This window comes from Nilaparvata lugens, chromosome 7 (genome assembly GCF_014356525.2).
Source record: "Nilaparvata lugens isolate BPH chromosome 7, ASM1435652v1, whole genome shotgun sequence".
In the NCBI taxonomy this organism is placed as follows: Eukaryota; Metazoa; Arthropoda; class Insecta; order Hemiptera; family Delphacidae; genus Nilaparvata; species Nilaparvata lugens.
The window spans coordinates 19,732,501-19,745,883 of record NC_052510.1 but is presented as its reverse complement, the minus strand read 5'-3'; the positions used below and the strand labels follow the sequence as shown (position 1 = coordinate 19,745,883).

Sequence of the window (13,383 nt, the reverse complement as noted above, 5' to 3'; positions counted from 1 at the left end):
TAGACTGGCAAGCGGTAGGCTTACCAGTGCGTGCGGTACCAACCAGATCTGTGACAGCCAGAATAGCAGAGGCAGCAGCGCAGTGTCTGCTTAGCAGCACTGAAATTAAACAGGTAAATAAGAAGAGATGACAATTTTTATAAAGGAAATTATCTATGGTATTCTTTTGCTTTTGCTGTTGCTGTTGCCAGCAGGGAAATATCAATATGGTATTACAGAAGTGCGGACAATTTATGTGCAGTGAATGCCTAGAAGTAGTGAACCGATCGTTTAATGAGGAACTTAATGGAATTTCCTGTCCAAGATAGATGTAATGAGAACTGAATTTCTAGCACAAATTTGTGAAGCAGGCGCCTGTTTATCGCAGGACATCAACTGGAATATTTATGGTGCAGCAGGAAACAGTGGCAAGAGCCCAGGATGAAGGAGCTTGGTCTGCAGCATTAGAATTTGGAAGTGCGTGCAAAGAAAGTGGTGCTTCATCCACTTTGACCAAGTCATCTTCAAAACCATCAACATTTGGGAACGGATGGAGTAGGAATGGAGCTCCATCAATAAAAACTAAGTCATCTTTAGCTCCTCAGCAGTTGGGAGTGCGTGCAAAGGAATTGGTGCTTCATCCACTAAGCCAAGTCATCTTCAGCACCATCAACAGCGGCACACATCAGAAATACCATAGCTCAGTCATTGCCTTATTCATCCATGATTGATAAAATGTCATCAAAACTATCTCCAGCAACATGTGCTGCTGCAGCAGTTGGAAGAACATGTAGAAAAAGTGAAGCATCCACAACAACAGCCACTAGGCCTGCTCATTTCCATTAGCAAGAAGAAAAAGTGAAGCATCCACTATAACAACCACTAGGCCTACTTTAGTTCCATCAGCAGATGATAGAGTGGCAAGCAGTAGGCTTACATCTGCCTTACCAGTGCGTGCGGTACCAACCAGATCTGTGACAGCCAGAATAGCAGAGGCAGCAGCGCAGTGTCTGCGTAGCAGCACTGAAATTAAACAATTTAAATAAGAAGAGATGACAATTTTTTTAAAGGGAATTATCTATGGTATGCTTTTGCTATTGCTGTAGCCATCTGGGAAATATCATTATGGTATTACAGAAGTGCGGACACTTTATGTGCAGTGAATGCCTAGAAGAAGTGAAACGATCGTTTAATGAGGAACTTAATGGAATTTCCTGTCCAAGATAGATGTAATGAGAACTGAATTTCTAGCACAAATTTGTGAAGCAGGCGCCTGTTTATCGCAGGACATCATCTGGATTAATTATGGTGCAGCAGGAAACAGTGGCAAGAGGCCAGGATGAAGGAGCTTGGTCTGCTGTATTAGAAGTTGGGAGTGCGTGCAAAGGAAGTGGAGCTTCATCCACTAAGACCAAGTCATCTTCAGCACCATCAACAGGGGCACGCATCAGAAATACCATAGCTCAGTCATTGCCTCATTCATCCACGATTGCTAAAATGTCATCAAAACTATCTCCTGCAACATTTGCTGCTTCAGCAGTTGGAAGAACATGTAGAAAAAGTGGAGCATCCACAACAACAGCCACTAGGCCTGCTCAGTTCCATCAGCAGATGATAGAGTGGCAAGCGGTAGGCCTACATCTGCCTTACCAGTGCGTGCGGTACCAACCAGATCGGTGACAGCCAGAATAGCAGTGGCAGCATTGTCACCGTCACAGTGTCTGCATAGCAGCACTGAAATTTAACAGGCAAATAAAAAGAGATGACAATTTTAATAAATAATGAGCTTATCTATGGTATTCTGTTGCTTTTGCTATTGCTGTAGCCAGCAGTGGAATATCAAAATATCAATATGGTAGTACTTTACTAAGACCTCTAAAATATATGAATTTTTTTTATTTTTCAAACCAACTCAAATGCATGTATATATGTGAACTAAATTAATCGATTACCATTTTATGAGATTTAGCTCTTCATTATATAGATTTTTAATTGTATTTTGTTTCTTTTTTGAAGTGTGAATAATTGTTATTCTAATAAGTGATAATAGCTTAACCTACATTTTGATTTGGACTGTATTATAAATTTGAGAAGGGATAGTTTTGGGCATATGCCTTCTCACATAAGTGTAATAATTGTACATGACTGAATAAGTTTAGTCGTTTATAAAAATATTTTCCAGCTGACAAAATTGAGTTGATTGAGCTGAGTTGATGACAATATTGAGTCTTTATGTCATTGATGGAAATAATTTCTAGCTTATCAACTTCATGCTTTTTCTAAGTCATTATGTCATTCAAAATAATTCCAGTTTATTAAGTTAGTAAATAGAGAAAAAAGATAAAATTGTTATCAGAATGAGTTACATTTAAAAATAAGTGTTTTGAAGATGACTTGGTCTTAGTGGATGATACTACACTTCTTTTGCACGCGCTCCCAACTCCTAATACTGCAGACCAAGCTCCTTCATCCTGTGCTCTTGCCACTGTTTCCTGCTGCACCGTAATTATTCCAGATGATGTCCTGCGATAAACAGGCGTGTGCTTCACAAATTTGTGCTAGAAATTCAGTTTTCATTACATCTATATAGGTAATTTTTTTATCGTAAATGAAATTATTGACACTCATACTTGAGCTCACATCCACTTTTGAAAGTAATTCTATTAGAAAACTTGATCTAAAGAATTTCGATCCAATTCCTCTGACTAGTGGTTCAATAGTTGATGCATTTTTACAAATGGTTGAGTAGCTGTCCATGGTCTCACATGCAATTTTTGCCATTCATGTTTGTGATATTATTGTGCTATTGATTGTTGTAATATTATGACTGAAATATGCGGATTTCTTATAATTTTGTATAGTTTTAAACGGTGGAATCTATAGCTTTTTCATGTATTTATTTATATTAAGGTGTTGAAATATTTGTAGTCTAGGGTTGTAGTACAGAGTCCATCTGTACAATAATTTCGTTATAAGATTAGCAGGTATTAATGTTCAAACATGTTTGTTTGGAATTTCACATTCCAAAACCAATTATATTTTGTTATACTATTGTTTAAGTTAATTATTTGTTAATAATATTGTAGAAGATACATCAACATCTCGAAATCCTCAGAAATTTTATGAACGTATTTCTTTTTTTTATAAACTAAAGCTACTAAAGATCATAACCTCAGTACTAAACTTTTCAGATCTCTTGTATTGCTTCTTTAACAGATTGAATCAAACATGTTTTCATACATTAGTATTTTGTAGAGAGTAATAGTAACCATATTATAAGAAATAAGGATGGTAAAGAATTGTTATCAATTTAAAATAACAAAATTTACAAATACCAATATTAAGCTCTATTTGCTACACAGAATATTTTTGTATAAATCATTACACATGATTGTTGTATTTGTAATAAACAAGATGTTGAATACGATGTCTAAATTTTTATTAAATCATCAATGAACCTTATTTGCATGATTGGAACCCATTGAACATTTATACTATAGAGAAAAGATAGCTTATGCTATTATAGCTATATATAAGCGATGTTATGCTATATTTTCTCTTTGGTTACATATATATTACGGGATAAAATGCACGTGGCTGTTGTATAGGCATACTTGAATAGCTGTAAATTATACTAGTATTTCCTATATTAGTAAAATTGATATTTCAATAGTCAGCCCTAGAAATCGCAAAATTTCTGTCCAATTCTTTTCATAAAGTAACTATCACTATAACAGTACTCATGAAATTGAGATTATGAAATTATGGCACGCCTTATTGTTTTTTGAGATGAGTTACTCATATTCGTTTCGGATAACAAAAAAGGCTACATTATACTTTGTAGTATTCATTAACAATAATTCAATTCATCATAGATTTTTGCTGATTGCCTACCATAGGTCCACTTGATATTTTATTCAGTAATTTATGTGTTGTTAATAATTATTATCCTAGAGAATGTTTAAGTATTAAAAATTTGTCAGCAGTATTGCTAGAAATACTTGAACCTCATTAAAGCTTCCAACACACAAACGCGGAATGAGAGCAGGGAGCTGGAAGATTTTTATGATAATCTCTGCTTGAAGATCATAAAAATTTATAAACATAGACTATTATTTTTACTTAATTTTTCATTAGCACTTTTTTTTATTTTTGCTCTCGTTGACTATCAATCAATAACAAGAAGCAATCACAACGATTATAGAATCTAGTTTAGTGATTATGATTGCTTCCCAAAGCGTGCTTGTATAAGAACGGTTTATAAATGTATGTGATCTGCCAAATCGTTTTCTTTGTAGAAGCTACTTGGCTTTAAAAAAATTTCTCTGAATAGTTCCAATACTCTCTAGTTGTGTTTTATAAATACTACAAATCTCAATAAAATTACTCCTTATTTACATTATTCTCCTGGATAGTTCCAATAGCCTACTATATACTGGTCTTTTGTAAAAAATACTACAAATTACTCCTTATTTACATTATTCTATCTTCATAATATACAATTTTATTATCCGGTAATGGTTCAAATTAGAATTTCTCAAATCATACCTTTGTCATTATACTCCTAGATTTTGTTTGAATATAACTTAGTACAATATTATTGTACTCTATAATGTTCCTAATCATAATAAATTGTTCAAATCCATTAGAGCCATTGTACTCTTATGGCAGGAGTACAATGAATCATTTGAATCTACATCAAATTCGTGTATCGTCATCATGTGTGGTACTTGAGAGCGGAATTGCTGAAATGTATATGACTGGCATTGTCTGAGAGATTTGTTGGATGAGACAGGAGCGAGGAGCGTCAGAGATCAATAGCAGTCGGGATGTCCGTTACCATGGCAACCCCATCCGCCCTTCCCAAGATGGAGTCATGGACCAGTCACACAAATTCTGAAGGTAATTTATCGCCTTATTTGTTTATGTTTTCCATCAACATTTATCATCTCATAACTCAAATAGAATTAGCATAAATTATATAATACGCTCATTTTGCTTCATTGCTAGGTTTACAGTAACTATAGCTGGAATCAGGATGGGTTTCACATTTATTGTCTTGGAATTTATCTGAAATAGCTGGATTCAATAGATAAGAATTCTTGAGATCAGAAATTATTGATTGAAAAATCGATTAATCGTTTATTGTGTTGTAGTCTTAATCATCAAAATACCCTGTTGAAGGATTTTCGAATCGACTCCAGACTCAAGTTTTTTTTTCAAAATAACACACGAAAAAATAGAATATGCTACAGAAGGGATACAAAAGTATTCACTAATACATTTTTTCAATATTATAAGAGTGAAGAAGTGTTAGTCGTATTATAGAAGCTTGCAAAATACTTTTTTTCTTACATTTACTGACACAGTGGCACGAGTTAGGCCTACTTATCAATTGAAACTATTAAAAATGATGAGAGAGTGACCTAGATGAACTTGATTCAGAAATTTTCAGGTTTTTATAATTTTATATTTGAGTGTTGAAAGTAGTTGATATAAACATTTTTGAAGCAGGAAACGTAATGAAACTTACATAGTTATTTGTGAGACATGAATATTCTAAAATATCCATGAAATTATTCAAAATAATCATAGCGAATACAACAAATAAATTATTAGTTATCTGATTAATAGATTTGAGGCTGAATCTTTATTGTATGTCTTTGTTGCACCATTTTTCTTGAGCTTTATAATTATAAATTAATTAAATATTAACAATCATGAGTTAATTTTAAACGCTATTGCCAGAAAAAGAGATATGATGTGAACGCTATTAATAGTGATATTTTTATATTTTCTGTGAAAATAATTATTGCCAAATAATAATTTGGCCATTCAAGTTTCAGTACTTTTCTATTTTAGCTACTTTGAAAAATTACAAATTTAAACTAACTCAGCTTGAAGCATGCATTATTAAACTTATGATGAATTATTTTTACTAATGAATGTGTTCTCTAAATTAATTGAACTTATTTGAATAAAACTAAACTTGATTTTCAACTAATTAATATGCTGGAAACGGCAGGTTAATCCTTATCAAGGCGGAAAGATGGGGTGGACCAATGTGGCATTGGTCACAACTAGCAGCGTATTGCTCAGCTCGTTGGTATTTGTGACGGCAGCCTCGAAAAACCCGACCTACTTCAACATCGGCGGCGTCCTCAGTAACAATGTCAGCGAATTTCACTTCCAGGAAACCATCGCTGTGAGTAGAATACAATATTTTATCAATTGACTTTTTACTAATATTATGATTAACTATATATTATGAAAAACCTTATTGATAAACTTTTTACTATTGCATTGGAAAATGTATGATTATCTCTATTTCAATGATTCTTATTATTTTCTCTTTATTTTTTATAGGGAAAATTAATTAGCCTGTTTATTAAACAAAAAACAAGTACCAATTTATTATTTTTCCAGTGCAGCAGAACAGCTGTATTTTATTGAATAAATTACCTGTAAAAACTATTATTAGAGACAAATAATAATACAACGGCATCTTCACTTTATTATAATTATTATCAGAAATCCTAGTTCAATAACGAAATAATTACCAAGAAATAGGCATTATTATACCTGTTAGAATGATTATTTATTGCGAACCGTAAGGCCATTCATCAACAATGGAGAATCGTAACACATACTACTGTATTTAAAAAAATATCCATTTTTTAAATTATCCTTTGATGTCTATAGAAATTGATGATGAAATTATTTAAATTGAAATCAAGTAGGATTCATTATATCAATCTAGAAGTGAATTTAACACTAAATGCTCTCTAGTGAAATAGTAAGCAGATATGATCTCTTTCTTTTAGATTTGATATTTTCATTTCTACAAAATTAGTGTTTCAATACACAATACTTATATTCAGATTATTTTATAAAAAAAATCAATAAACCTGACAATGATTTCCTCAGTATTGAAACTCAACTTTTGTACTAATAATTAAACTATATAAGTAGGGCAATATAAAATATTGGATCTTGGAGTAATTGTATGAACAACTTTACTATTTCGTATTTGATAACAATCGTTTTTTTCATAGTGATCTAATGTTAGTTTATGTTGTTTCAGCATGTGAACTTCGACAGCCATTATGTGCCCAGAGGAACCACATACTATGCCACTGCAATTCAGATGGATGCAAATCCCATAAGAACGGCGTTGAGTGTCTGCAAATATCTGATTGCTCACAGGGTACGTTCACTTTACGGATTACTCGAGTCTCTATTTCTATATTATTCATTATATTGTTCCATTTATAATTATTATGCAGTACGGTATTCAAGTGGCTGAGAGTTATTATTTTTACTATTTCTAGTTTACTACTGTCTTTCAACTTTGTGGTATGATGCGACTTGAGCCCCAAGTTTATACAGGGTGATTCTTAATTATGGTAAAATAATGTAATACTTGATAGTGGAGGTAAAAATAAGAAAAAAGCTCCCATAAACATATATCCATAAACGCTTCATTAGCGAGCTATACAGAGTGAAAGATTTCGCCCGGAATTCAGTTCTTCTGGTGAAATACACCGATGCTGGATTGTTTGGGGACTAGTTTTTGAAAAACTTATGGTGGATTCATATGGAAAAATATCCGAAAAATTGAATAAAACTAGTCTGGAAGCTGTAGTGTAAGTAGTTTTTGAGAAAAAAGTTGAAATATGCAAAAAATCTAAGTAGAAAAACACAGACTTGTTTGGAAGTACCATGGCCAGCTAGGTCACCACACTTAAATCCTTTGGATTTTTATCTTGGGGACACTTGAAAACCTTAGTATACAATACTCCGATTGATACCATTGAAGAACTCTGATTAAGGATTTTGAACGGAATGGAAATGATAAAGAAATATTTTAACGGGTCCGAGAAGACGTCTGAACATATGCATTAAGAACAACGGAGGTCACTTTGAACATCGTCTTTAGTCTTTTGGTATAAGTTTAATGTCATTTAGATATGTTAATTTCATATAAAAATAAAACTTTAAAAAAAACGAATATTTTATTTGCAATCAGCTACAACCTATGAGTTATTAGTTTTCTCCTCATGAAACAGAAATTTTTGTGGTGTAATGTACTACATAAAAATACATTTTATAGCTTTCATTTAAATTTAGTTAACACAGCTTACATAATTCTTTTCAGAATTAAATTCTCTTCAATTTTTATTGCGAAAAATTATTTGTTTACTGGTCATTAAAGAAAGTTATTGGGCATCAAACGTAGAAGTCTGTGTTTTTCTACTTCGATTTTTTGCATATTTCAACTTATTTCTCAAAAACTACTCACACTGCAGCTTCCAGACTAGTTTTATTCAATTTTTAAGATATTTTCCATATGAATCCACCATAAGTTTCTCAAAAACTAGTCCCCAAACAATCCAGCATCGGTGTATTTCTCCAGAGGAACTGAATTCCGGGCGAAATCTTTCACTCTGTATAGCTCGCTAATGAAGCATCTATGGATATATGTTTATAAGAACTTTTTTCTTATTTTTACCTCTACTATCACTTATTAAATTATTTTACCATAATTAAGAATCACCCTGTATATCGGTAATAGGACGGTAATTGTTCGGTAATCAGAATGGTATAGATGAAAATAAAATTTTGATGAGCCTAAAGTTTAAATGGGTTCCAAACCACTGTGAATTTGGAGCTAACTAAATAATACAATAGTTGTAGGACTTTGGTATAAGTTAATACATCATGATTATAATAATCTTCATTTATTTATGCTATTGATGTAATGTTATTACACATTGATTATTAGTGGAATTGTATTGATTGGGAGACAACCTACACAAATATAAATATTGGCTAAATAAATATGTTTCTATTTAATGAACAGGTATACGCTGTTGTGGTATCGCATCCTCTTACTGGAGATCTGTCACCAGCTGCTGTTTCCTACACGAGTGGATTCTATCATATCCCTGTCATAGGAATATCCTCAAGAGACTCTGCATTCTCTGATAAGGTAAATTACTTTTTTCATCTAATCTTTTGATTTGCTATTTATATTCTAGCTTCATTCATACAAAGTTAAATTCAATTCTTACAATTTACATAACTTATCATCTCCTCAGTCACTTAGAATTTTAATTCCTTCACTGCATTACGTAAACTGTTTGAAATAAAATTAAAAATACATTTTTAATTCAGTTTATCCTCTGCTCAACCATGTTGGATTATCAAAATACAATTATCATCTGATTTCTTCTCAAGTTTATAGTATAACTTACTGTAGTGCCATAATTCAACCTATACAACAAACAGTACTTGCATTATTTTCAATCTCAGATTCTTTCATGGACATAAAATATACAAATACTAGGTTTATTTAAAAGTAGTCCAGGACATTGAATTATTAGGTCTAGATTTATACCCCACAGTATTTAGTGCATTATGCCCTGATACTAGTATTTCACAAACCATGTAAGAAGCTGCTGTTGTTGATAACAAAATGTTATACTTTATTGAATTACAATTATTATAAAATTAATATTTTCATATATTATTCAAATTATTTGAGTAGAACAATATTAAAAATAGGGTAATTAATTTTTTTAATTTTTAGAACATCCATGTCTCTTTTCTGCGGACTGTGCCACCTTACTCACATCAGGCGGATGTGTGGGTGGATCTGTTGAAGCACTTCGGATACAAGAAGGTGATCTTCATCCATAGCTCAGACACCGATGGCAGAGCTTTGCTCGGGCGCTTCCAAACCACTTCTCAGAATTTGGCTGATGACATCGACATCAAAGTTGCTGTGAGTTCAAAGCACTACTTGCTTTACTCAATTTTCTATTTGGCTATGATTATTTCTCTGGTGATGCACATAATGAGCCCTACGTAATTAGATGTGTTCAGATTAGAGACTATTACTCAAATCAGAATATATTCTTTGAGATTTGGTTGCAGAGAAGGATATTGAGATAATATTGTAACTGGAGATCCAGTTTCGTTCTTAACCACCGAAGATTGGTTTTGAAGCTCAGAACTGTTAGTCATGTTTGCTATCTTATCTGCTATGTATTTTTGATAAGTCACCTATCCAACAGAAGAACTGAGAGCATGGCACTTTTCCAATTGTGAATTCATCAACCGCTCTTATTGTCTGGACAACCGCTTCCCTTGTCTTCCTTAAAGTGATTCACATTACTGGCTGTTCAACTAAGTTTTATAATTCATCAATATTGTCGCCCTTATTTCTTATTATGTCTGCTGATTATTGTATTATTGAATAAAGATTTATCAATCTTTCAATCTTGAAATTTGACAGATATATCATATGTTCGTTTTCAGATTGACTCAGTCATTGAATTCGAGCCTGGATTGGTCAGTTTCACAGATCAACTATCCGAGTATAAGAGTGCACATGCAAGAGTGTATCTGCTGTATGCAAGGTAAATTACTAACCATACATCCCCAAGGAATTATTTTATTTAGTATTCATGCTACATTTATATTCAAGTTATTTAGTACTTGTCTGTTCAGTACCTCTGTTTAATTAAGAAAAGGTAAAATGGTAGATGAGTTTATGGTAGGACGGTTTATTTCTGTAGAAATAAAAATGAAGAGGAAAATAGAAAAAGAAGATTATTTTAAACAGTAGGCTACTCAACTTAAGGACAGGACTTTGGTTTAATTGAAATTGAATTTAACCATCTTGATTTTTGCTCGTTGCAAGTCACACTCGCAACATTTGTATTAAAATGCGTTTTTTCTCATGTTTGTTTATGTTTTTGAAGGAACGGATTCAACGATCCAAAGGTTCAAAGAACTTCACACGTCAACCGAAGCTTATTGTGTGTATTTTTTCTCAACTTTTGAATTAGAAATATATAATGCATATTGAAGTTGGACCCAATTCCTTCTTCAATTGAAATGTTCACTCAAATTAAGAATAAGGTTTGAACTGTGACCGTTCTTAATTCTTTCTGTCAAGGTTATTGAGCATGCTTTCTCACATAAATAAGCCTGTATATCACTGAAATTTAATTCAATATAATTTGTTCATAATATTTTCTCTTAAATAAGCTATTTCTGATTACAATTAAATATAAAAATCACCTTATAGCTCTCTATAAATTATTCTAATTATCGATTCTCATTTCATGCAATTCGTGTTACAGTAAATCAGACGCTGAAGTGATATTCAGAGATGCCAGTCTGTTGAATATGACCGACGAAGGCTATGTGTGGATTGTGACTGAGCAAGCTCTGGATGCTGAGAATGTACCCGTGGGTGTGCTGGGCTTGAAACTGGAACATGCAACTGACGAAAAAGCTCACATAAAGGATAGCATGTAAGTTGTATTTATCATGCCTGAATTCGATTTTTTTCACATAACTTATCAATATCATCATTTGAATAATTACAATTAAACTCCACATTGGCCGATTGCCATATTCATCTATTCTAAATATCTTAAATTGGATTGAAGTTTTAAAGTACTTTATCAAATCAAATCAACTTTTATTCAATGATATCGTTTACATGACAAATTCCATTATACAAATGATATTGCAGATCATTAAATACAATACTGTTTGCTTAAGAAAAATCTTGTCTGCAAACAGGAGTGAAATACATTCAGAACTCAACTGAAAATGCTTATCTATAAACTCAAATGAAAATACTTATCTTAATTAAATTTATTTATCTTAATTCATCCCACACACACACACACACACACACACACCACACACACACACACACACACACACACACACACACACCGTGGAGAAATCTAATAATCATTAATAAAATACTGAAAGAATTGAAACAAGTGACTGTCAAGGTGATTCATCTAAGAATGATAAAAAGCTCATTAATCTCAACCGGAGAATGATCCATCAACCATAGGTGTAATTTATATTTGTAAGATTTAAGATTATTTGAATTTCTTATCTCGACGGGCAGACTATTGAAAAATTTAGGACCCAAGAAAATGAAGCTCTTTTGAAAGAGACTGCAATATGATCTGGGTGAAATTATTAACCCTCTAGTATTACCTCTTGTATTATAAGCAACATCTGCTCCTCGATCGCCACTTAGCCTAAAGAACATGGAAATAACTTTGAATACATATAAATGACGCAGAGGCAATATAGATGATTCTCTGAAAAGGGGGTAAGAGTGAGCATGTCTACTTTCACCACAGATAACCCGAATAAAGCCTTCTGCAATATGATAATTTGCATAAAATGTGATAAATATGTAGATGCCCAACAAGAAATACCATAACTCAACCTGGACTGTACAAATTCAAAATACATGTTCCGAATAATTCTATTTGGGAAAACATTTCTGATATATTAAAACTTTCTTAGGAGAAGGAAGCAAAATCTTTTTAGTTTCCTGATATGCAAATTCCAAGTTAGAAGCTCATCTACAGTCAAGCCCAAATACTTTATAGAGATGGTTTTGGAGACTATACTACAGTTACAGTGCTCACTCTCTTGGAATAAACAATTTTAACTATGATATCTAAGAAGATCAGGAAGATCAAATGAAGAAGACAATGAGAAACAGATAAACTTTGTTTTGTCAGAGTTCAATGCCAGCATATTTACTCCAAACCACAAGCTTAAGTCATTCAAATCGCTCTGCATCATAGAATGTAACTGTTCAGCGTCTTTAGCAACATACGCCAAGGCTGTGTCATCAGCGAATGAAGTGATTGAGCCGTGAAATTTATGAGTGAAAAGATCATTAATATATATTAAAAATAAAATTGGACCCAAGACAGAACCCTGTGGGACACCACAGCGTAGCAGAGACAACGTTTCGCTTCGCACACCCTTTAGCGAAACGCATTGCCTCCTGTCACTCAGATATGACCCAAACCACTGAAGAAGATTTCCCCTGATGCCGGCCTTGTTTAACTTATACAATAAAATTGAATGATCAACAGTGTCGAAAGCCTTTCTTATATCCAGAAAAATCCCTGACACCCTCAATCCTTCAGAGTTATTCAATCCTGAATAGATTTGAGACATGAAGTGGTCTAGTGCCATTTCAGTACTCAACCCCTCCTGAAATCCAAACTGACAAGAATTAATGAATTTATTCCTGTGCAAAAATTTTAGAAGATGCTTTCTTATTAATTTTTTAAACAGTTTAGAAGATATTAAAAGGAGAGAGACCGGTCTATAATTCCCCACCTCACTCTCATCTCCTCCTTTGAAAATAGGAACCATATTGGCAAATTTCAACAGAGAGGGAAACTCACCATTGAAAATATTAGTATTGAATATATATCTACCAGAACCGGAACAATAGGCATTGCAATTTCTTTTATTAGGCGTGACGATATTCCATCCATTCCAGGAGACTTGTCATTTTCTAAAAAAATTATCAAGGAATAGACTTCATGGTAA

The 13,383-nt window shown here is 32.9% G+C and overlaps 2 protein-coding genes across 2 annotated transcripts in view; both read left to right on the top strand.

Moving 5' to 3' along the window:
• Nucleotides 1-2,754, top strand: part of LOC111052276 (lon protease homolog 2, peroxisomal) — a 41,114-nt gene extending 38,360 nt beyond the window's left edge. Inside the window, exon 15 of the mRNA XM_022338905.2 lies at nt 1,591-2,754. The gene's annotated coding sequence lies outside the window, so the exon portion shown is untranslated. The remainder of the gene's footprint in view (nt 1-1,590) is intronic.
• Nucleotides 2,755-4,732: 1,978 nt separating this feature from the next.
• Nucleotides 4,733-13,383, top strand: part of LOC111052278 (glutamate [NMDA] receptor subunit 1) — a 45,150-nt gene continuing 36,499 nt past the window's right edge. Inside the window, exons 1-7 of the mRNA XM_039431869.1 lie at nt 4,733-4,881; nt 6,005-6,184; nt 7,064-7,186; nt 8,843-8,971; nt 9,572-9,766; nt 10,303-10,403; nt 11,133-11,306. Coding sequence (XP_039287803.1) covers nt 6,029-6,184; nt 7,064-7,186; nt 8,843-8,971; nt 9,572-9,766; nt 10,303-10,403; nt 11,133-11,306 — 878 coding nt within the window. The 5' untranslated portion in view covers nt 4,733-4,881; nt 6,005-6,028. The remainder of the gene's footprint in view (nt 4,882-6,004; nt 6,185-7,063; nt 7,187-8,842; nt 8,972-9,571; nt 9,767-10,302; nt 10,404-11,132; nt 11,307-13,383) is intronic.